The 25,871-nt window shown below is 43.2% G+C and overlaps 1 protein-coding gene across 1 annotated transcript in view; it reads right to left on the bottom strand.

The window, feature by feature from the left end:
• The window catches only part of LOC126473730 (protein Skeletor, isoforms B/C), a 676,647-nt gene extending 674,374 nt beyond the window's left edge, over nucleotides 1-2,273 (bottom strand). The window contains exon 1 of the mRNA XM_050100975.1: nucleotides 2,077-2,273. Within this exon, the coding sequence (XP_049956932.1) occupies nucleotides 2,077-2,131 (55 nt within the window). The 5' untranslated portion in view covers nucleotides 2,132-2,273. The remainder of the gene's footprint in view (nucleotides 1-2,076) is intronic.
• Between the last annotated feature and the right edge of the window lie 23,598 nt (nucleotides 2,274-25,871).

The following is a 25,871-nucleotide window of genomic DNA, read 5'->3' as shown; positions in this document are numbered from 1 at the left end:
TACACTATCACGCATTTGACACACGTTTTACCATCGAAGTCAAAAGATACACCTGAAATTTTTGTCCGTTTGTCGCGTTCTATTGTTATCCGAATGCGTGGACACAATCGTTGTTTTATGTTCCCTGTCGATGTCATGTCTATATTTCTGGTTTACCCTTTCCCTAGGAACTAGAGGTCGATAACTTCCAACTCATTTAGTGCCGACAGAAAAGTAAACGGTTAAGGCACCCTCCAGAATTCTTGCTCTGATACAACAGTAGCTTATTCGTGGAATAAACTTGCAGCACACTCCTCCGAAAGTGGCTTTGAATATTATGAGACAGACGAATGCGATACTGTTACTCGTCTGATCCATCTTATCAAACAAATTTCTGGTTGCGGAGACGTGAATGACAAAAACATCCGCCAGTGGTTAAACAGCGATGCCAGTGGATTAAGATCTGAGCAGCCAAGTGATAAGTTCGTGTTTGGCAGAGGCTGAGATCGAAGACGAGGCGATCGAGGAAACAGAAATCACGCATTCGGGGGCACTGAAGTGCGTCGGCCTGTTATTAGAGTTTGCGAGACAATATATGTACATTTAGCGAAGTTTTGAGTCTCCGGAATATGAGAACCTTAGCTAGGAAAAAAAAAACGAAAAGAAAACCAGAAAAAAGAAAATCAGTTGGATGATTATTTCCGGAAAGTAACCTGAAAGAAAGTTATGCAAAGTCCAGCGTGTTTTTGTTCCAGGTTGTAAAGATGTTATCGGTCTCCTGCGAATAACACGTAAATGAATCTATGGGCATTCGAATGACATGTAGCATGTTCCGTTGTTGTCTAATGCCCTCGTTCTCTTCTTCACTCTGAAGACTTGTTTGATGAATCCTGTTCTACTACAACCTGTACAAGCCTGTTCATCTCTTCCTCCCCTCCATTAGCAAACTGACGACTCTTTCATGCCCCAGGTTATGTTTTCTACTGATTCCTTCTTTTAGTCATGTTGTGCTATAAATTTGTTTTCTCCCCAACTCGATTCAGTAGTTCATCATTAGTCCTTCGAAGTATCCATCTAATTTTCAGCATTCTTCTACAGCCCAACATTTCAAAACTTCCTTTCTTGTCTCAACGGTCAATCATTCGTGTTTCACTACACTCCAAAAAATACACTCAGAAAATTCTTCCTAGTGCAAAAATTTTTATTCGATCTTAACAATTTATTTTTTGGGACACTATTTTCGTTCCATCGCCAGTCTGCATTATATATCCTCTCTACTTTTACCATCGTCGCATAGTCTTCAGACCAAATAGCAGAACTCGTTCTCAACTTTTAGTGCCTTCTTTACTAATCTAATTCCTTCAACATTTTCTGATTTAATTCGACTGCATTCCATTACCCCTGTTTTGCTTTTGTTTTAGTTCATTTTATTAACCGTTTTCAAGAAATAATGCCTTTTGTTTAACTGATCCTCCAACTCCTTTGCCGTCTATGACAAAATTACTATGTCAACGCGGAACCTCAAATGTTCTTATATCTTCTCGCTTTCTAAAGTTCTTTTTAGTTTCACTTGCTGCTTGCTCATTCTAGAAGCTGAACTTATCAGCGATAAGCTACAATCGTTTCAACCTTCTTTCTCAGCTACTGGTTTCCTCTCATGCCATTGTAGTGTAGTAATTGCAGTAAGGTTTCAGTGCTTGCTGTAAATAACATTTCGCTCTCCATATTTAATCCTTATTACCTTCAAAATTTCGTATAGTTTGTTCCAATCAATATCGACAAAGGATTTCTCTAGATCTAGAAAGGGTTTTAAATGTAGTCAGCAGCATATTTAAAATAAAGTATTTATAATTCGTAGTGTCCATGTTTTCCGATTATCCTGCAGTCTCGGGTCCGCATTTACCCGAGTAATCGGGAGTTTACCAAACATCCGTAAGACGAAAAATGACAGCCTTTATTCTCTGCAACCCGCATAACGTCGATGTATTGCGTGACATCTGCACACTAAGGGGCTCTAGTAGGTTTATTTCACAAGCGGTTCTCGGCTCGCCCACACCAAGTAGCCAGACACCCAAGATGCTCGCAGAGCGTACTCACCGTAGGGTAATGTGAGCGCCAAGATGGCGGCGGCGAAAGCAAGCGGCCGCTCCATGGCGGGCGGGCCGGCGGTTCGGTGCGTGTGTGTTTGTGAGAGAGAGTGTGTGGTTGTGGGTGCTTGTGCGCGGGCGCTAGCAGCGGCGGTGGCGGTGCCGGCGGCGGTGGTCGCGCTGCATGTGTGTCGTCGCGCACTGGAGCCCGCGGGCCGACTGAGGCGGCGGCAGCGCCGGGCCGGCGCCGCGGCGGCCCGGGCGCCGTGACGTCACGGGGGGGCGTGCCGGGGGCGGGGCCAGTCGGCGCGTGCGCAGCGCGGCCGCCGGCGTCGCATCGAGCGGCGCAGGTGGACGACGTCGGAGGCCGTGGCCACCGCCGGAGGCCGGAGGCCGTCTGCGCAGTCGGACCGAGCGGCGACCGGTCGCGGAGACCGTCAAGTCTGCAACATATATGTCGAATACCATGTCTTACAACAGCCAGCAGCACGGAATCGGTGTCCACAGGGCTCTGTTTTAGGACCAATATTTTGAGAGATTGTCCTAGAGTCCCAGTATGTAAAACAACTGCGGCACCACAAGCAACGGTCTCTGTGGGTATTACGGTCTCCCTGCTGTCCATGGGCAGCATCTCTAACTAGCAACAAAATGTCCTGCGTTCCAGGATCATTCCCAGTCATTACTCAAATTTTGATTAAAAATCATCAAATTGGCAGCCGAAGACCTCCGGTATTATGATCAGCTCTCTTCAGCCAACGGCCTTGCCAAAAACGGCATAAGGACGAACAGAGTTCCACTGCACCCTTGTGTCCTTCAGATGAGGAACTGCCCCTAAACGGCGGAAGACTCAGAAACGATAAACAGCATAAAGATGCGGAAGGCAATGCAAACTTCTGCACTGTTGTTGATGTGGTCTTCAGTCCTGAGACTGGTTTGATGCAGCTCTCCATGCTACTCTATCCTGTGCAAGCTTCTTCATCTCCCACTACCTACCGCAACCTACATCCTTTTGAATCTGCTTAGTGTATTCATCTCTTGGTCTCCCTCTACGATTTTTACTCTCCACGCTGCCCTCCAGTACTAAATTGGTGATCCCTTGATGCCTCGGAATATGCCACACCAACTAGTCAAGTTGTGCCACAAATTTCTCTTCTCTCCAATTCTATTCAATACCTCCTCATTAGTTATGTGATGTACCCACCTAATCTTCAGCATTCTTCTGTAGCACCACATTCCTAAAGCTTCTATTTTCTTCTTGTCCAAACCATTTATCGTCCATTTTTCATTTCCATACTTGTCTACACTCCATACAAATGCTCTCAGAAACGATTTCCTGACACTTAAATCTATACTCGATGTTAACAAATTTCTCTTCTTCACAAACGCTTTCCTTGCCATTGCCAAGTCTACATTTTATATCCTCTCTACTTCGACCATCATCAGTAATTTTTCTCCCCAGATAGCGAAACTCCTTTACTACTTTACGTGTCTCATTTCCCAATCTAATTCCCTCAGCGTCACCCGACTTAATTCGGCTACATTCCATTATCCTCGTTTTGTTTTTGTTGATGTTCATCTTATATCCTCCTTTCAAGACACTATCCATTCCGTTCAACTTCTCTTCCAAGTCCGTTGCTGTCTCAGAGAATTACAATGTCATCGGCGAACCTCAAAGTTTTAATTTCCTTGGATTTTAATACCTACTCCGATTTTTTCTTTTGTGTCCTTTACTGCTTGCTCAATATGCAGATCGAATAACATCGGGAAGAGGCTACAACTCTGTCTCACTCCCTTCCCAATAACTGTTATGATGATGTTTCCATTGGCAATGTGTTCCTGATTAGTCCATCATTAAGAAAGAGACTGCAAGAGGGAGCTAATTATGAGAACAGACTAAATATCCAACGAAAGGGTAGCATTCTTCAAGTTGGAAAGTGGAATATCACAGGTTTGAAAGCCACAGAGAAGCTAGATAATCGAAAAAGGAAAATACAAAGGCTCAGTCTAGACATAGTAGGGGTTAGTGAATTTAAACGCAAAGAAGATAAAGATTTCTGGTTGGACGAATAGAGTGTATTATCAACAGCGGCAGAAAATGATGGAACAGGAGTAGGGTTCGTTATAAATAGGAAAGTAGGGCAGAACGTGAGTTACTGTGAACAGTTGAATGACAGGATTATTATAATGATAATCGACTGCAAATCTATGCCAGCAACAGTAACTCTGGTATACATGCCGACATCAAAAACAGAAGATGAAGGTTTACAGAAATCATTTGAAGATATTCAGTGGTTAATTCACTACATAAACATTGAAGATTGCAAAGTGATAGTTGGAGGAGGAAGTAATTACATACCGATTGTAAAATGAATCTACACTCCTGGAAATTGAAATAAGAACACCGTGAATTCATTGTCCCAGGAAGGGGAAACTTTATTGACACATTCCTGGGGTCAGATACATCACATGATCACACTGACAGAACCACAGGCACATAGACACAGGCAACAGAGCATGCACAATGTCGGCACTAGTACAGTGTATATCCACCTTTCGCAGCAATGCAGGCTGCTATTCTCCCATGGAGACGATCGTAGAGATGCTGGATGTAGTCCTGTGGAACGGCTTGCCATGCCATTTCCACCTGGCGCCTCAGTTGGACCAGCGTTCGTGCTGGACGTGCAGACCGCGTGAGACGACGCTTCATCCAGTCCCAAACATGCTCAATGGGGGACAGATCCGGAGATCTTGCTGGCCAGGTTAGTTGACTTACACCTTCTAGAGCACGTTGGGTGGCACGGGATACATGCGGACGTGCATTGTCCTGTTGGAACAGCAAGTTCCCTTGCCGGTCTAGGAATGGTAGAACGATGGGTTCGATGACGGTTTGGATGTACCGTGCACTATTCAGTGTCCCCTCGACGATCACCAGTGGTGTACGGCCAGTGTAGGAGATCGCTCCCCACACCATGATGCCGCGTGTTGGCCCTGTGTGCCTCGGTCGTATGCAGTCCTGATTGTGGCGCTCAGCTGCACGACGCCAAACACGCATACGACCATCATTGGCACCAAGGCAGAAGCGACTCTCATCGCTGAAGACGACACGTCTCCATTCGTCCCTCCATTCACGCCTGTCGCGACACCACTGGAGGCGGGCTGCACGATGTTGGGGCGTGAGCGGAAGACGGCCTAACGGTGTGCGACACCGTAGCCCAGCTTCATGGAGACGGTTGCGAATGGTCCTCGCCGTTACCCCAGGAGCAACAGTGTCCCTAATTTGCTGGGAAGTGGCGGTGCGGTCCCCTACGGCACTGCGTAGGATCCTACGGTCTTGACGTGCATCCGCGCGTCGCTGCGGTCCGGTCCCTGGTCGACGGGCACGTGCACCTTCCGCCGACCACTGGCGACAACATCGATGTACTGTGGAGACCTCACGCCCCACGTGTTGAGCAATTCGGCGGTACGTCCACCCGGCCTCCCGCATGCCCACTATACGCCCTCGCTCAAAGTCCGTCAACTGCACATACGGTTCACGTCCACGCTGTCGCGGCATGCTACCAGTGTTAAAGACTGCGATGGAGCTCCGTATGCCACGGCAAACTGGCTGACACTGACGGCGGCGGTGCACAAATGCTGCGCAGCTAGCGCCATTCGACGGCCAACACCGCGGTTCCTGGTGTGTCCGCTGCGCCGTGCGTGTGATCATTGCTTGTAGAGCCCTCTCTCAGTGTCCGGAGCAAGTATGGTGGGTCTGACACACCGGTGTCAATGTGTTCTTTTTTCCATTTCCAGGAGTGTATGAGCAGGTACAAACACCGATCACAATTCAGTAATCATGAAGAGCAGACTAAAGTTTAAAAGAATTCTCCGAAAGAATCAGTATGGAAATAAGTGTGATACTGAAGTGCTTAGGAATGATAAGATGCATTTGAAGTTCTCTAAGGATGTAGATATTGTGATAACGAATTTCACACTCCATAGTTCAGTTGCAGAGGACAGATCTAAAAAGGGCAGTTATAGAAGTTGGACAGTCAAACATAGGTACAACTGCGAAGAAACCTTGATTGACACAAGAAGTACTTCAATTGGTCGACGAAAGCAAGAAGTATAAAAATGTTCAGAGAAATGCTAGATTACAACAATATCAGGAAACGTAGGACTGAAATCAATAGGAAGTACAGGGCAAACAAGCCAAAATGGCTGCGTGAAAAACGTGAAAAATCCGAAAACAAATTGTTGGGAGAGAGACTGTTTACGAATACAGAAATATCAAAATAACCATCGATTAATTGCGTCAGTATTAAGGATTCAACGGAATTCCAGTGTTAAACGCAGTGAAGAGAGCGGATGGCTGGAAAGAATACACTGAAGGCGTCTACGGGGGCAGGGAGCTGTCTGATAACGAGACAGAAGAAGAAATGGGTGTCGATAGGGAAGACATATAGGATGTAGTATCAGAGATTACCAGAGTTCTGGAAAACATGCTCTCAAGTAGAGGAAAAGAGAACGTCCTTGCGGAGTTCCTAAAGTACGAGGGCAGTTCAATAAGTAATGCAACACATTTTTTTTCTCGGCCAATTTTGGTTGAAAAAACCGGAAATTTCTTGTGGAATATTTTCAAACATTCCCGCTTCGTCTCGTATAGTTTCATTGACTTCCGACAGGTGGCAGCGCTGTACGGAGCTGTTAAAATGGCGTCTGTAACGGATGTGCGTTGCAATCAACGGACAGTGGTCGAGTTTCTTTTGGCGGAAAACCAGGGCATCTCAGATATTCATAGGCGCTTGCAGAATGTCTACGGTGATCTGGCAGTGAACAAAAGCACGGTGAGTCGTTGGGCAAAGCGTGTGTCATCATCGCCGCAAGGTCAAGCAATACTGTCTGATCTCCCGCGTGCGGGCCGGCCGTGCACAGCTGTGACTCCTGCAATGGCGGAGCGTGCGAACACACTCGTTCGAGATGATCGACGCATCACCATCAAACAACTCAGTGCTCAACTTGACATCTCTGTTGGTAGTGCTGTCACAATGTTCACCAGTTGGGATATTCAAAGGTTTGTTCCCGCTGGGTCCCTCGTTGTCTAGCCGAACACCATAAAGAGCAAAGGAGAACCATCTGTTCGGAATTGCTTGCACGTCATGTGGCTGAGGGTGACAATTTCTTGTCAAAGATTGTTACTGGCGATGAAACATGGGTTCATCACTTCGAACCTGAAACAAAACGGCAATCAATGGAGTGGCGCCACACCCACTCCCCTACCAAGAAAAAGTTTAAAGCCATACCCTCAGCCGGTAAAGTCATGGTTACAGTCTTCTGGGACGCTGAAGGGGTTATTCTGTTCGATGTCCTTCCCCATGGCCAAACGATCAACTCTGAAGTGTATTGTGTTACTCTTCAGAAATTGAAGAAACGACTTCAGCGTGTTCGTAGGCACAAAAATCTGAACGACCTTCTCCTTCTTCATGACAACGCAAGACCTCACACAAGTCTTCGCACCCGAGAGGAGCTCACAAAACTTCAGTGGACTGTTCTTCCTCACGCACCCTACAGCCCCGATCTCGCACCGTCGGATTTCCATATGTTTGGCCCAATGAAGGACGCAATCCGTGGGAGGCACTACGCGGATGATGAAGAAGTTATTGATGCAGTACGCCGTTGGCTCCGACATCGACCAGTGGAATGGTACCGTGCAGGCATACAGGCCCTCATTTGAAGGTGGCGTAAGGCCGTAGCATTGAATGGAGATTACGTTGAAAAATAGTGTTGTGTAGCTAAAAGATTGGGGAATAACCTGGTGTATTTCAATGCTGAATAAAAGAACCCCTGTTTCAGAAAAAAAATGTGTTGCATTACTTATTGAACTGCCCTCGTATGTGAAAACTCTTTATTGTTCCAACAAGCTTGAGCAGTTACAGGTGCACGCCCTCATCCGGCGTCGAACCATGATGTCAATATTCGCGAGGTGTGGTCAGGCATCATTCTTGTGGACCTCAGTAGAGGAGCCTCGTTGTGAAGACGCCCAGTAGCTGCTACGCTCAACATGGGCGGAGCACCGAGTGAGTTTGCACGCTAATCTCTCCTGACGCTGGTGCGGTGGTCTTGAGCCACTAAGCTGTTGGTGAGACGACCGAGACCTGCCCAACAGTGGCGAGTAACAGAACATACATGTCCTGGACACGAACTGGCTAAAGCTGTCGGATGCGGGAAATGGGGCTGGTGACCACCCCAGTTAGTGCCTAGAAGGACCTATATTCAATCCTCGGCCCATACAGCACGAGGTGTTCCTCGTGATACGCAGTCCTGTCAGGAAGACTGTGGAGTCGTAGCGACCTTATGATGGACGATGGCACTATAACAGTCGCTGACTCGAGCTCTCGCCGATTCAGTGGCTCGCCAATTATATATGTAGACGAGCCTGGCAGGAGAACCAATACTTTATCGCACCAACTCAGTTTTGTTGTGATGTTGCTGCCGCAAATGTCATGTGCGCCACATACTGAAGTGTCTCTGATTTCGGTAATTATCGAGGCACTGACTGGCAAGTGAGTGAAGACAACTGGCAGATGTCGTAGCGTAATCCTGAACTATCATACAGCTGCAAATGCCCTTTTTATGGCATCGAGGTCTCTTGCCTAGGCTTGCGCTGCTATACTGGGTGGTCCATTGATAGTGACCGGGCCAAATATCTCACGAAATAAGCGTAAAACGAAAAAACTACAAAGACAGTAACTTGTCTAGCTTGAAGGGGGAAACCAGATGACGCTATAGTTGGTCCGCTAGATGGGGCTGCTATAGGTCAAACGGATATCCACTGTGTTTTTTTTAAATAGGAACCCCCAATTTTTATTACATATTCGTGTAGTACGTAAAGAGATATGAATGTTTTAGTTGGATCACTTTTTTCGCTTTGTGATAAATGGCGCTGTAATAGTCACAAACATATGGCTCACAATTTTAGACGAACGGTTGATAACAGATATGTTTTTTAAATTAAAATACAGAACGTAGGCCCGTTTGAACATTTTATTTCGGTTGTTCCAATGTGATGCATGTACCTTTGAGAACTTATCATTTCTGAGAACGCATGCTGTTACAGCATTATCTGTAAATACCACAATAATGCAATAAATGCTCAAAATGATGTCCGTCAACCTCAATGGATCTGGCAATACACGTAACGACATTCCTCTCAACAGCGAATAGCTTGCCTTCCGTAATGTTCGCACATGCATTGACAATGCGCTGACGCATGTTGTCAGGCGTTGTCGGTAGATCACGATAGCAAATATCCTTCAACTTTCCCCACAGAAACAAATCCGGGGACGTCAGATACGGTGAACGTGCGAGCAACGGTATGGTGCTTCGACGACTAGCCCACCTGTCATGAAATATGCTGTTCAGTACCGCTTCAACCGTACGCGAGCTATGTGCCGGACATCCATCGTGTTGGAAGTACATCGCCATTCCGTCAAGCAGTGAAACATCTTGTAGTAACATCGGTAGAACATTACGTAGGAAATCAGCATACATTGCACCATTTAGACTGGCATCGATAAAATGGGGGCCAATGATCCTTGCTCCCATAATGCCGCACCATACATTAACCCGCCAAGGTCGCTGATGATCCACTTGTCGCAGCCTTCGTGGATTTTACGTTGCCCAATAGTGCATACTACGCCGGCTTACGTTACCGCTGTTGGTGAATGACGCTTCGTCGATAAATAGAACGAGTGCAAAAAATCTGTCATCATCCCGTAATTTCTCTTGTTCCCAGTGGAAGAACTGTACACGACGTTCAAAGTCGTCGTCAAGCAATTCCTGGTGCATAGAAATATGGTACGGGTGCTATCGATGTTGCTGTAGCATTCTCAACATCGACGTTTTTGAGATTCCCGACTCTCGCGCAGTTTGTCTGTTACGGATGTGCGGATTAGCCGCGACAGCAGCTAAAACACCTACTTGGGCATCATCATTTGTTGCAGGTTGTGGATGACGTTTCACATGTGGCTGAACACTTCCTGTTTCCTTAAATGACGTAACTATACGGCGAACGGTCCGGACACTTGGATGATGTCGTCCAGGGTACCCAGCAGCATACATAGCACACGCCCATTGGGCATTTTGATCACAATTGCTATACAGCAACACGATATCGACCTTTTCCGCAATTGGTAAACGGTCCATTTTAACACGGGTAATGTATCACGAAGCAAATACCGTCCGCAATGGCGGAATGTTACGTGATACCACGTACTTATACGTTTATGCCTATTACAGCGCCATCTATCACAAAGCGAAAAAAGTGGTTCAACTAAAACATTCATATTTCTTTACGTACTATTCGAATATCTGGTTTCCCCCTTCAAGCTAGACGAGTTTCGTTCTTTGTAGTCTTTTCTTTTGACGTTTATTTCGTGAGGTATTTGGCCCGGTTACTATCAACGGACCACCCTGTATAGAAAGCAAAGAACCATAAAAAATTGTTTGCATTCAATGCACGAACATGGTGAAGACAGAAGCTGTTATGCAGGGCAAGTGCGGACGGAAACTCCATATTGAGGATATTCAGACATGCTACTACGGTGACTGATGTAAATAAATGTAGTTTCTTAAAAAGGAAGGTCTGAGATACGTAACTAACGAGGTCCCTGTATTACTTGAAATGATGTTCTTACTTGTTTATAACGCAAGCTAAAGTGACGCTTGTGGCAATTTTTTTCTGCAAAGAGTGTTAGGAAATTTACTTAGGTTTTGTGTATTACGAAGTTATGTACTGTGATGAAATGAAATGATCGTGTGGCATTACTGGTCGAGAAACTCCAACGGTGTAGTTTGCCTGCCTTATGCAACTCTTCAGTGACTTAGGTGTCGATGACATGTTGAGGACAACACAACACTCAGTCCCATAGGGCCTAACATCTCCAGCCATGCTGGGATTCGAACCCAAGACCCCGTCATCCAGTGGCAGGACCACTAAATACTAGACTACGAGATGAGGACATGGTGTGATATAAAATGTTTGTCGAATGCTGAATTTCATTTATTTTGAAACTTTGTTTTGCTTAATTTTAGCAATAGATTTAGATGTAATAGGTTTAGATGTATGTCACATCACTTTCAGACAATTTGGTACGTCTACTGATGTAAGGATAACCGCAACTGGTTATTTGGTGTCAGGTTTCAAGGGAGGTCAATTACTCATCGGCGCTGTTTTTATTCTTAATGGCCGACTGCAGGCGAAACTGGCCCAAACTTAATGTGAGGAGAAGCTGTAATCTCTGGCTTTGTACGAACTACGTTTATTAGCGCTGCGTAGTTCCTATGTAAATTATATTTCTTTCCGCTTTATTCGGGCATAAAGAAGTCCAGCTTCGCATCACACATTGGTCATCAAGAACACGATGTTGGTGATATGAGTTGCAGCATTTCTATGTTACACATTGCTGATAAACGGTTGCAAGTGGATCATCTCGAACAATTGGAGGTTTACATAAGACAAGTCGCCAGAAAAATCCTTAACGAACAAACTGAATCAACACAGGACTTTTTCTTCCTGAATTTCCAAGACATCTTCAAAAAAAAATAATTAAAAAACAGTTTAAAAACAGGCAAAACTAAGACATATAATTGCGCAGGCTTCTGCGGCCAGAGTCAGTTGACATAAATGGTTTTATGAGTGTCGTACAGTGTCATAAAGTGAAAACTGTTCTGGAGAGAACAATGCGTTGGCTACGGTTACAATGGCCTCTTTCTGAGTCTGGATCAGCAGACCTAGATAAAGGCCACTGTAATTGTGGCCGAAACGTTGGTTCCTCCAGTTTAGTTTCTTACATTATGACTTGGTACGATAATCAGAAAACGTTTGTGTCAAAATTAAGATACGTTCTTCCTCTCGCATAAATTATTATTCTCTTATTCACGTAATAACTACGTCACTCTGTTTACTCATCAGTGTTTTTCAGTTTATTATTGATTTTACCTTGAGCCTACGAAGGAAAGCGCCGTCTCTCACGGTAGTAGTTAGAGTTGTAAAACAACTGTAAACTACTCTAGAGTGTGATAAATAAGCGTAGACTACGGTAGTTTTCCTAGTAGACTGAAGCAGATAAGTACTACCCGCATTACGTGTAAGTTACGTGTGTTGCATACCTATCGGGCGTTATCTCATTTCGATAGCTTTGCTTACATATTCCATCGGTACTAGATTCCCCTAGAAACCGGAAGCGTTGAACCGTCTAAAAATTGAGTGAATATATATCAATAAAGTTAGTACGCAACCAGCGTTCTTCAGCATGCATGGTCGTTCGGAAGTGTGGGAACGGTACAATGCAAGGACTGTAGAAAACAAGACAGATGTCAAGGGTAAGAACTGAGGAAATCATAAATCCGCGGCCACTCATCTATGAGATTGTCTCCAAAAGCGTAACTCTGCTCACAGTCTGTCAGACGTGTGACTCAGCAAGCTTTACAGAGTGAGGAAAATGTTCTAGGATTACTTATGAAACAACTAATCAAACATCGATGTCTACTATGTTGCGACCTCACCTGATGAGCAATCTAGTCTCTTGACGCCACACTATCAGTCACATCGGGAACCGCTGCGTCAATTTCTGACATACATAGACCAAATGGTCGCTAGAGCTGTTTCTGCTTCAGGGGCCTTGTTATCAACGCTAGAGACCCAATGCTGGCTGAAAGCTTTTCATTTAATTCGCCCTGGCTACGATCCAACTAACCACCCTGCTACGTTATGTAGCTCAACACCGAATATAAACGTGTTCATGCTGCTATCACAGATGAGGTTAAACGATCAAATGCTCTCGCTTTAATTTCTGATCGATGGAGAGATGTGTCCAGGCGTCAAGTGATTTATTTCACTGTCACGACACCAGAGCCAATTTTCTTCAAGAGTATTCGTCCTGGTGAGTGCGGAGGAAGATCACAATTTATCGTCTCGAGTCTTATCACAGTAATTGAAGAGATAGGTAGGGAACGAAAGGGTCATAGTGGTGATCACCGACAACGGAAGGAATATCAAGAATGTTTGGTAAAAAGTTGTAGGCCAGATGTGGCTTAAATTCAAAGAAATGGTATCGGCAGCAATAGACAGATTTATGCCATATAAATTAACAAATGACAGAGTTAATACATCCTGTTGCAGAAACAACGAAAGAAACAAGCCAAATTTAAACAGACGCAAAATCCCCAAGATGGGTGATCTTTTACAGAAGCTCGAAATTTAACGCGGACTTCAATGCGAGATGCCTATAACAGTTACCACAACAAAACTTTGTCTCTAAACCTGGCAGAAAATCCAAAGAGATTCTGGTCGTATGTGAAGTAGGCCTATGTTAGCGGCAAGAAACAATCAATGCCTTCTCTGCGTGATAGCAATGGAGATACTATCGAAGACAGTGCTGCCAAAGCAGAGTTACTAAACGCAGCCTTCCGAAATGCCTTCACAAAAGAAGACAAAGTAAATATTCCAGAACTCCAATCGAGAAATGCTGCCAACATGAGTAACGTAGAAGTAAATATCCTCGGAGTAGTGAAGCAACTTAAATCACTTAATAAAAGCAAGTTTTCTGGTCCAGACTGTATACCAATTAGGTTCCTTTCGTAGTATGCTGATTCAGTAGCCCCATACTTAACAATCACATACAACCGTTCGCTCGACGAAAGATGCATACCCAAAAGCTGGAAAGTTGCACAGGTCACACCAATATTCAAGAAAGGTAGTAGGAGTAATCCACTAAATTACTGGCCCATATCGTTAACGTCGACATGCAGCGGGATTTTATAAGGTATATTGTGTTCGACATAATGAATTACATCGAAGAAAACGGTCTATTGACACAATCAACACGGTTTTAGAAAACATCGTTCTTGTGAAACACAACTAGCTCTTTGTTCACATGAAGCCTTGAGTGCTATTGACAAGGGATTTCAGATCGATTCCATATTTCTGGATTTCCGGAAGGCTTTTGGCACTGTACCACACAAGCGGCTCGTAGTAAAATTGCGTGCTTATGGAATACCGTCTCAGTTATGTGACTGGACCTGTGATTTCCTATCAGATAGGTCACAGTTCATAGTAATTGACGGAAAGTCATCGAGCAAAACATAAGTGATTTCTGGCGTTCCCCAGGGTAGTGTCATAGACTCGTTGCTGTTCCTTATCTATATAAACGATTTGGGAGACACTCTGAGCAGCCATCTTCGGTTGTTTGCAGATGACGCTGTCATCAGAAGATCAAAACAAACAGCAAAAAGATTTAGAAGAAATATCGGAATGGTGCGAAAATTGGCAATTGACCCTAAATAACGAAAAGTGTGAGGTCATCCACATGAGTGCTAAAAGGAACTGGTTACACTTCGGTTACACGATAAATCTGTCAAATCCAAAAGCCGTAAAGTCAACTAAATACCTAGGTATTACAATTACGAACAACTTAAAATGGAAGTATCGCATAGAAAATGTTGTGGGGAAGGCTAACCAAAGATTGCGTTTTATTGGCAGGACACTTAGAAAATGTAACAGACGTACTAAGGAGACTGCCTACATTACGGTTGTCCGTCCTCTTTTAGAATACTGCTGCGAGGTGTGGGATCTTTACCAGATAGGACTGACGGAGTACATCGAAAAAGTTGAAAGTAAGGCAGCACGTTTTGTATTACCGCGAAATATGGGAGAGAGTGTCACAGAAATGATACATGATTTGGGATGGATACCATTAAAAGAAAGGCGTTTTTCGCTGCGACGGAACCTTCTCACGAAATTCCAACACCAACTTTCTCCTCCGAATGAGAAAATATTTTGTTGACACAGACTTACATAGGGAGAAACGATCACCAAGATAAAAAAAGGGAAATCAGAGGTCGTACGGAAAGATATAGTGTTCATTATTTCCGCGCGCTGTACGAGATTGGAATAATAGAGAATTGTGAAGGTGGTTCGATGAACCCTGTGGCAGGCGCTTAAATGTGATTAGCAGAGTATCGATGTGGATGTAGATGTAGATGTAAACTACTGTACATGCATGTAACATGTGTAGGATGTGCTGCTCAGAGCATCAATCTCCTCATCAAAGACATCACGGCCGTACCTGTGCTCCATGATCTATTCCAGCTCAGTAACAAAATAATCGAAGCATCAAAATTCAGTCATTTACCTCACGTTGTGTTGGAACAGAAGCAGAAATACAAGTACAGGAATTCGGCTGTAAATTTGAATCTTCGTTCACCAATTCATTGGGCTGGAACTATGTTAAAATCTGAGAGCCTGGTAAAGGATAAGGAAGCTACTCTAGTTTCCACTGTTTGCCCTGCAGTCCGTTTCGATGGCACAGTAAGAAATGCTGTGTTAAAGGAACTAGGACAAGAGTGCCGCTTACTGAGGCCAGAGTCTACTGCCGACACCCAACTTGTGGCAGACAATGTTACCTACAGGAGACAAGCTATGTATCACATCTGCAGTTTCAAACAGAACAAAATCCACCTTCAGGCTTATCCATGCTGCGGGTCATGAGTTAGCAGTCACTCTCTGAGCCATCTCGCCTACGAACTTCGCAGTGTACCACATCAACAGTTGCAAGCGAGCGCAATTGGTTGGCACGTGGGATGATTCATAGTAATATTAGAAGCAGGCTTTATTCCTCAACAACCTTAAAGTAAGTTTCCGTTCAGTGGAACTTACGTTAAATGAGACACAATGAATCTGTGTCTTGAAAAACTCTAGGAAGCCCCGCTGAATAATACAGAGTGTCCCAAAAAGAATGACCCGATTTTAACTTGTAATAAATTTGAGACAAATGTCACTAGGTAACTTAAACAGCGCTAGATGTAATCGGCATGGTCTAGAGTTTCAGAAAAAATCCGCTAGGTGCGCAGTTTCCTCAGTACCAACGTGCCTCAACGTTGGATAGGGCGTACAGGACTGCGAGACCAGGCTTTACACTCTTGGCCTCCTAGGTCCCCCGACTTAACACCCTGTAATTTCTTCCTGTGGGGATATGTTAAACAATGTGTTTACGATACTCCCTTACCTCGTAACATTGATGACCCAAAAACCAGAATATCAGCTGCTGTAGCTTCAGTGACAGGAGACACCTTACGCTCAGTTTGGGATGAATTCGGCTATCGGCTAGATGTCGTCCGTGCAGTCAATGGAAGACATATTGAACATTTGTAATGGATTTTTATAAACTTCTGTCTTTTCTGACTAATTTAGTATGCAATTTGTTGGTTTTAAGCCCTTCATCCTAATAATAATATTTGAAATCGGATCATTCTTTTTGGAGCACCCTGTACAGTTGAGATTGAAGACACTGATAGTGATGTGGAGTAATGTATTTTTGACAGAAAAGTACAATTTTTATTTTCATCACAATGACTGAAGTTAGGACCACAAGCAAAAGATCTTGGTTATCATTGATTTTTAATTTCTCATTTCTTTTCGTAATTTGTTTTATTCAGTGTTGAAAGTATTCTACAAATCCTAATGAATTTCGATAAAATTTTTGACAATCCTATAGGCATATGACTGAAAGCAAACAACGTTAATTACGTTATGTTTACAGATAAATGTTGTTGTTGTGGTCTTTAGTCCTGAGACTGGTTTGATGCAGCTCTCCATGCTACTCTATCCTGTGCAAGCTTCTTCATCTCCCAGTACCTACTGCAGCCTACATCCTTCTGAATCTGCTTAGCGTATTCATCTCTTGGTCTCCCTCTAAGATTTTTACCCTCCACTCTGCCCTCGAATACTAAATTGGTGATCCCTTGATGCTTCAGAACATGTCCTACCAACCGATCCCTTCTTCTAGTCAAGTTGTGCCACAAACTCCTCTTCTCCCCAATCCTATTCAATACCTCCTCATTAGTTATGTGATCTACCCATCTAATCTTCAGCATTCTTCTGTAGCACCACATTTCGAAAGCTTCTGTTCTCTTCTTGTCCAAACTATTTATCGTCCACGTCTCACTTCCATACATGGCTACATTCCATACAAATACTTTCAGAAACGACTTCCTGACACTTAAATCTATGCTCGATGTTAACAAATTCCTATTCCTCAGAAACGCTTTCCTTGCCATTGCCAGTCTGCAGTTTATATCCTCTCTACTTCGACCATCATCAGTTATTTTGCTCCCCAAATAGCAAAACTCCTTTACTACTTTAAGTGTCTCATTTCCTAATCTAATTCCCTCAGCATCACCCGACTTAATTCAACTACATTCCATATCCTCGTTTTACTTTTGTTGATGTTCATCTTATATCCTCCTTTCAAGACACTGTCCATTCCGTTCAACTGCTCTTCCAAGTCCTTTGCTGTCTCTGACAGAATTACAATGTCATCTGCGAACCTTAAAGTTTTTATTTCTTCTCCATGGATTTTAATACCTACTCCGAATTTTTCTTTTGTTCTTTTTACTGCTTGCTCAATATACAGATTGAACAACATCGGGGAGAGGCTACAACCCTGTCTCACTTCCTTCCCAACCACTGCTCCCTTTTATGCCCCTCGACTCTTATAACTGCCATCTGATTTCTGTACAAATTGTAAATAGCCTTCCGCTCCCTGTATTTTACCCATGCCACCGTCAGAATTTGAAAGTGAGTATTCCAGTCAACATTATCAAGAGCTTTCTCTAGGTCTACAAATGCTAGAAACGTCGGTTTGCTTCTTCTTAATCTAGATTCTAAAATAAGTCGTAGGGTCAGTATTGCCTCACGTGTTTCCATATTTCTACGGAATCCAAACCGATCTTCCCCGAAGTCAGCCTCTACCAATTTTCCCATTCGTCTGTAAAGAATTCGCGTTAGTATTTTGCAGCTGTGACCTATTAAACTGACAGTTCGGTAATTTTCACATCTGTCAACGCCTGCTTTCTTTGGGATTGGAATTATTATATTCTTCTTGCAGTCTGAGCGTATTTCGCCTGTCTCATACATTTTGCTCACAAGTTGGTAGAGTTTTGTCAGGACTGGCTCTCCTAAGGCTGTCAGTAGTTCTAATGGAATGTTGTCCACTCCCGGAGCCTTGTTTCTACTTAGGTCTTTCAGTGCTTACAGATAAATAAAGCAACATTTATCAGAAGTTTTCATAGTCTTTAATCATTTATTTTACTTCAGATGATGAAATGGATATCTATATTAGCTAGCTTTTGCAATATCACCAACTTGCAGAATATGAAAAATTGCAACATTTTTGTTCTACGTAGTTATCCTCTCATCAGTTACTAAAAAAACAGGCCGCGCGGGGTTAGCCGAGCGCTCTAAGGCGCTGCAGTCATGGACTGTACGGCTGGTCCCGGCGGAGGTTCGAGTCCTCCCTCGGGCATGGATGTGTGTGTTAGTCCTTAGGCTAATTTAGGTTAAGCTGTGTGTAAGCTTAGGGACTGATGACCTTCGCAGTTAAGTCCCATAAGATTTCACACATATATGAACATTTTTCTGAACTAAAAAATAAACAAGATTTACAGCAGAATTGAAAACGTCAATCTTTATTTCAGGTTTTATTCGAAAATTGTTGTTTTCTAATATGAAAGCGACGGATACTGTAGTAAAAATAAAAAATACAGAAACGCAATTTCCTTAAAAAAAAAGACTTCTCACTGGGGATTGCGTACAAGATGGAATATGTACACTCCTGGAAATTGAAATAAGAACACCGTGAATTCATTGTCCCAGGAAGGGGAAACTTTATTGACACATTCCTGGGGTCAGATACATCACATGATCACACTGACAGAACCACAGGCACATAGACACAGGCAACAGAGCATGCACAATGTCGGCACTAGTACAGTGTATATCCACCTTTCGTAGCAATGCAGGCTGCTATTCTCCCATGGAGACGATCGTAGAGATGCTGGATGTAGTCCTGTGGAACGGCTTGCCATGCCATTTCCACCTGGCGTCTCAGTTGGACCAGCGTTCGTGCTGGACGTGCAGACCGCGTGAGACGACGCTTCATCCAGTCCCAAACATGCTCAATGGGGGACAGATCCGGAGATCTTGCTGGCCAGGGTAGTTGACTTACACCTTCTAGAGCACGTTGGGTGGCACGGGATACATGCGGACGTGCATTGTCCTGTTGGAACAGCAAGCTGCCTTGCCGGTCTAGGAATGGTAAAACGATGGGTTCGATGACGGTTTGGATGTACCGTGCACTATTCAGTGTCCCCTCGACGATCACCAGTGGTGTACGGCCAGTGTAGGAGATCGCTCCCTACACCATGATGCCGGGTGTTGGCCCTGTGTGCCTCGGTCGTATGCAGTCCTGATTGTGGCGCTCACCTGCACGGCGCCAAACACGCATACGACCATCATTGGCACCAAGGCAGAAGCGACTCTCATCGCTGAAGACGACACGTCTCCATTCGTCCCTCCATTCACGCCTGTCGCGACACCACTGGAGGCGGGCTGCACGATGTTGGGGCGTGAGCGGAAGACGGCCTAACGGTGTGCGACACCGTAGCCCAGCTTCATGGAGACGGTTGCGAATGGTCCTCGCCGATACCCCAGGAGCAACAGTGTCCCTAATTTGCTGGGAAGTGGCGGTGCGGTCCCCTACGGCACTGCGTAGGATCCTACGGTCTTGGCGTGCATCCGTGCGTCGCTGCGGTCTGGTCCCAGGTCGACGGGCACGTGCACCTTCCGCCGACCACTGGCGACAACATCGATGTATTGTGGAGACCTCACGCCCCACGTGTTGAGCAATTCGGCGGTACGTCCACCCGGCCTCCCGCATGCCCACTATACGCCCTCGCTCAAAGTCCGTCAACTGCACATACGGTTCACGTCCACGCTGTCGCGGCATGCTACCAGTGTTAAAGACTGCGATGGGGCTCCGTATGCCACGGCAAACTGGCTGACACTGACGGCGGCGGCGCACAAATGCTGCGCAGCTAGCGCCATTCGACGGCCAACACCATTGTTCCTGGCGTGTCCGCTGTGCCGTGCGTGTGATCATTGCTTGTACAGCCCTCTCGCAGTGTCCGGAGCAAGTATGGTGGGTCTGACACACCGGTGTCAATGTGTTCTTTTTTCCATTTCCAGGAGTGTATATCGACAGTTCATCCATTCCGGGAATCGACGATTTTTCCTGTTATAGCCATTGATACTGGCAAGATATCGGTCCCAGGTTTCCCAAGACTTTCGAGAATATTTTAATTTCAAGTTCGAAGTCGTATAACAAATGGCAAAAAAACAATGTTTTCGAGTGATATAATTACAAATTAACGATTTTCGGATTTTTGCCTTTACCTGAACAGCGAAATCTCGTTTCTTTTTAGTGATCCTAGACCAAAGAGAAGTACTGTACAGGTTTTGATGAGTGCGTTTGGGAGTATCAAAATACGTGACGTAAGTGGCCATATCTTTTGATTGCATTGACTTAGACGCTAACGGTTATTGTATAGCCAAGGCACTGTAGACGTCAGTATGTGATACGAATTTCGGTTAGATATGTCTAACCGTTCCCGAGAAAAAGGGATCTCAACAGACGACGGACTGATAGTCTGATGGCTCTGAGCACTATGGGACTCAACTGCTGTGGTCATCAGTCCCCTAGAACTTAGAACTACTTAAACCTAACTAACCTAAGGACATCACACACATCCATGCCCGAGGCAGGATTCGAACCTGCGACCGTAGCAGTCGCACGGTTCCGGACTGCGCGCCTAGAACCGCGAGACCACCACGGGCGGCTGTGATAGTCTGATAACTGGTAACTAAAGACAAAAACGTTTTGCGTGTGAAGTAATTAAAAAGTAAGAATTTTAGGATTTTTCTTAGGTTATAGTCTGAAAGCTTGCTTCATGTGAAATTGCATTATTTTAAGCCAACCAGAAGTACCCGTGAGTTTCCTTCTCGTCAGATTTCGTGGCTCGAGGTCCACAGGTAGTACCCATGAGTTGTGAGTGTCTAAATACGTGACATTTTTTGATTGCACTGACTCAGAAGTTTCATTTTTTCAACTTGATCCGTCTACCCGTTCCTGAGGAAGAGGGTTTTGAGTAGTCGGACAGAGAGACACAGAGACGGAAAACCAAGTGATTCTATAACGATTCTGTATTTACCGACAGTTGTTCATAAATAACGTCTGCATTTATCACTAATTACAGGAAACTCTCGCCTTTGATCATGATGAAGAATGTTCTATTAAGTAAAAAATAACAACAGTAATGTTTAGATTTTTTTATGTTAGTGCACGTAAAGTATACTTGCATCGAATGTAATCGTTTTATTGCTTTGGTTGTATAAAAGCGCATAAATTACGCTATTAACTTATTTTTATCACTTACAAAATTCACATGAAATACACAATGGTCTAACGCTGAATGGTGTGCAGTTCTACACCTCCGGGGTATGTGTGAGGAACATTGCAATATCCTGCGTACAGCACGGATCTTTCACAGAGTGATTTTCTAATCTTTGGCGACCTGAAGAAAGACATGCGGCGACGTCGGTTTCAGTCAGACGAGGAAATACCTCAGCGGCCGACCGCGTTGTACAGAACAAGAAGTGAATGTCTCGCCTTCCAGTGCTACAAATGTCTTAACGAATGTGGTGATTACTTCCGAATGGAGCCATTCCATGGTCCCATTGTGGAGGGTGTTCGGTTTTTATGTGACTGGCCATCGTTCAACATAAAAGCATCAGCGAAACTTGTCATTCGCATTCATTCACCCTAAATTCGAATCACACCTTTTCGCGTTTTTTAATATCGCATATACGAAAAGAGCCGCGAAATATCTGTTAGTAATGCCGTGCTTTGAATTTCTTTATCATCATTACCTTTTAACAAAGCAAAATATATATATTGAGATCTTATTGTTCTGTATCTGGCCTACAATTAAAGGAACGTTTTTTCGTGACTGTAACTCATTCTAAAAATCAACATATCTTCCCTACTTTATAGTTATTGAAAATTGAAATTACTTGGTTATGAACACTGATGTTACAGTTCGTATGATCGTTCAACAACAAAATTTTGCAGTGGATTTTGTTTCTCGGCAAAACACCATTCAATACCACGACTAGCCCAAGAACATGAGACTCTTATTAAAAAAATACGTTTTCACTATAAAGTTTGCCAGACCAGAACGGAGCACAGCAAGATTCCTATTAGATTTTGACGGTACATTAACTTATTTGTACTGTGAGTTATATACTATCAGCAGCCCGCGTCAACCTGCAACACGTCATAAAATCTGCTGATCTGCACTGCAAGTCTGGAAGCTAAAAGAAATAATATTATTTTACTGTTACTTTACCGCTTCCTTGCGGTATGATAGACTATATTGGAAGTCGTTTGAATACGCCGCGGCAGCGGCTCTTTCGTTCGCCACGCAGCTCAGCACCACAGATAATATTTATATAACTGAAAAATGTCTCAACAGGATGGGATAATAGGCAAGTAAGCTTTAACAATTAATAATGCAAGTTTTCATTTACATAACTCTATTAAAACATTTAAATATTTCAATTGTTACACACCTTTATGAATTCACACGTAATGGTGTACATCTCTTAGTCTCGACAAAAGGAATGCTACACTAGCGTTCGCTACTACGACACAGGATATCTTACTCGCTCGACTCCCAGATGAAGAAGACAAAGAAATTGCTATTCGTCACGTATTATATACTAGTTACTTATTTTAATCTTTGTTCGACATTTATCGTCTGTGGCGGTTTCATTACTCGCCGATGCAGATATTCTCAAAAATAAATAATAAAAAAAAAATACATAATTTTATACAATAACACAATATGATACATATAATTTTCTCGTTACTACATAATATGTTGTTTTTGTTTCTTTCTAGACGTTACAACCTCCAAATCTTTCTTTTATTTCCTACATTGCACCTTCAGTGTACAGGTTGAATAGCATGGGAGAATACTGCATCGCTGCGTTACGCACATTCCAGTACAAACAGTTCTGTCTTCGTCTTAAACCCTCATACAAGTTGCGTGTGACTCGTCTTTACCTACACCATATAAGTATTTTTCATGAAGTTTGCAAACCTTCCACCATTTTGCTTTATTGTATGCGTTTTCTAGTACTATATGTCCAATGGCGGTGTTTTCATTGTTCTTAAGTCTTGCTTCCATTATCAAGTTTAATATCAAAAGTACCTTTCTAGTGCTTTAGATATCAAAAAGACAAATTAATTCTAACAAACCTTCAGTTTTCTTTTCCATTCCTTCGTATATTAGTCTGGTCAGGAATTCTATGTATGAATTCTCAAGCTGACAGTAGTTCTCGTACTTACCTGCTCACGGTATCTTCGATACTGTGATCATATACCCGAAATCTGGATTGTATGTGTCCAGTCTCATAGATCCTATACAACACCCAGCGTAATCATTAGGTTATTACTTTCCTCTGGATTTTTAGAAATACTAAAGGCAACCACAGCAGATGCTTTAATTAATGAAATGAGAAAATACAAAAACGCTACAAGTGAAACGGATAAAAAGAGAAAAAAGCCTAAAAATTCGATTGACAGGAAATGGAAAGAGGGCAAGCAGGAATGGCTGGATGACAAATGTAAAGCCGTAGATGCATGCATGACTGCCGCAAAGACAGATACGCCCACAGAAAAATTAAGCAGCTGTATGATTATCAAGAGCTCAGATGGTGAGCCAGAACTAAGCAAAGAAGAGACATCTGAACGGTGGAATATACAGAAGAACTATACAAGGCAACTGAACATAAGGCAGTATTAAAGAATTTATTTTGCAAGCCTTTCATCCTCTACTCAAGAGAGACTGACAACTGGACATTAAAGAGTCGCGTTTCTTTTCAGTCAGATAACCAGCTGGGTGGGAATGCTGCAGAAGAAATCCCAGTTGAGAATGTTTTGGGTTCGACTTTCAGTCTGACATTTGTCTTACAACCGAGGAAAACCTCCCGTAAACCGTGGTCGGACCCGGAATTGGGACTAAATTAATTTATATCTGCGTATATGTTACCAATTCTCCAATACAATAACTTCAGTTTAATGTAGTATCTGTTTTGTGACCGTTGTGCGTGAGTGCACATGTGTCAGTGTGACTATGCTGTGTGTAGATATCGTATAGAAAGGGAAGAGAAAATAAAAGAAGACGAGAGGTGAGGTATGATACTGCTAGAAGAATGTAACAGAGCTCTGAAACATCAATGTCGAAACAAAGCCGCTGATTAGACATCGTTCCTTCAGAATTAATGACATCGTTGGGAGACAAATCAATGACAGAATTATTCCACTGCCGTGCAAGATATATGAGACAGACGAAATACCTTCTAATTCGTTCACTAGTTCCTTTTCATGATTTCATTTCTATTTATTCGCTTGACTTTTTGAGCTCGTTTGTTTTGATGCAGGTGCCAATCTTGTTGCCTTTTGGATGTGTGTCATTTTCCTCAAGCAGTCAAATGACCCTTTAGTGCCCGTTCACAGTTATCATTCCACCATACGTTTTTCTTTCTTGTTTTGATCCGTGCTATTTTTCGCAGCCAGTTTCTCTATATCTTTGAATTAATTTCTTTTTCTTTTAGTTTCGAATAAAATATGGCTGTTGTGTTGCTCTTTCTGCTAAGAGATGTGAGTGTGAACGTTATTACTGAAACGTAGGGATTATATTTACGTCATTTTAGGCTCCAATATTCATTATTTCTGGACTTTGCCTCCTAGATATAATAGTACGGTCTATTCGGAATTGTCGAAAGTACGTGAGCATAACTTGAAGACTATGGTACTGACGTAAGTCAGGATATCGTTTTCAGTTGGTATTTTTATGAGTGAAACCCCCAGCAATAAACTTATATATAGTTTTCCATCGAACTTGCGCCTTAAAATAACCCAATAAGATCTTCACTTTGTGTTTCGGGCTCTTCGTCACACAGATATCAACAGTGTTCGAGAATTTTCAATGTTTTCATTATCCTTTTGATTTTTATCGTTTGCTGGGGCACGCAAATTAATAAAAGTACGAGTGTATTGTTAACATTCTTAGAAAACAGTGACTAAGATATATTGGTTCAAACTTTGTGACGGAAATAAAAAATTTATTATTGTCAGCAAATTTATTATTGTCAGCAAATTATCTACTGGTATCTGTAGGGTTTGTCGTGGACAAGAGGCAGATGAAGCAGTGAAAAGAAGTTTGTTTGAGGTACTGCGTTGTTATCCCTCAATAGTTTCCGAGTACTCTGGCACTATTAAGGGGTTTTCACATCAGTTTAAATTTAAGGAGCATAAGAGATTCTTTGTCACATTGTATCCTATACCAGTGATTTACAAAGAGAGGGTAGAAGCAGAAACTGAGATTTTGCAGCAAGAGGTGATTGAACCTGCTGTTAGTTCTTGTAACAACGCGTCGTTTATGCCGTCAAAGAGAGGAGAAGCTATTTGGTCGGTGCTGGATTTCAGGCAGATTAATACACAATTTTTTTCCCAACGTATTTATAATCATATAGAGTCAGGCATGTTGTGCATCCAAATACAATTGGATTGGAGCAGAAACTCTCAGGAACAGTAGAACCGTGGAATCTATCATATTTAAACTTAAATAAGAAAATGCTTATTATTCCAAAAATTTGTCAACATGTTTCCACACTCTCTTGTTTCACCACAGAGAACAGTGTCAGTAAGTAATCATTAACAATTTGTATTCCTGTTAGACAATAAATTAACAAATAAAACCTGTTCCACATATTACGTGACATCAACAGAACAAGTAGCACGAAGCAACTCAACAAAATCTTTCTCTCCAGAACGTCCTTACTTATCTTAGCAGTTATCACAC

Source organism: Schistocerca serialis, chromosome 4, assembly GCF_023864345.2.
Source record: "Schistocerca serialis cubense isolate TAMUIC-IGC-003099 chromosome 4, iqSchSeri2.2, whole genome shotgun sequence".
NCBI lineage: Eukaryota > Metazoa > Arthropoda > Insecta > Orthoptera > Acrididae > Schistocerca > Schistocerca serialis.
This window is presented reverse-complemented; position numbering and strand designations above follow the sequence as displayed.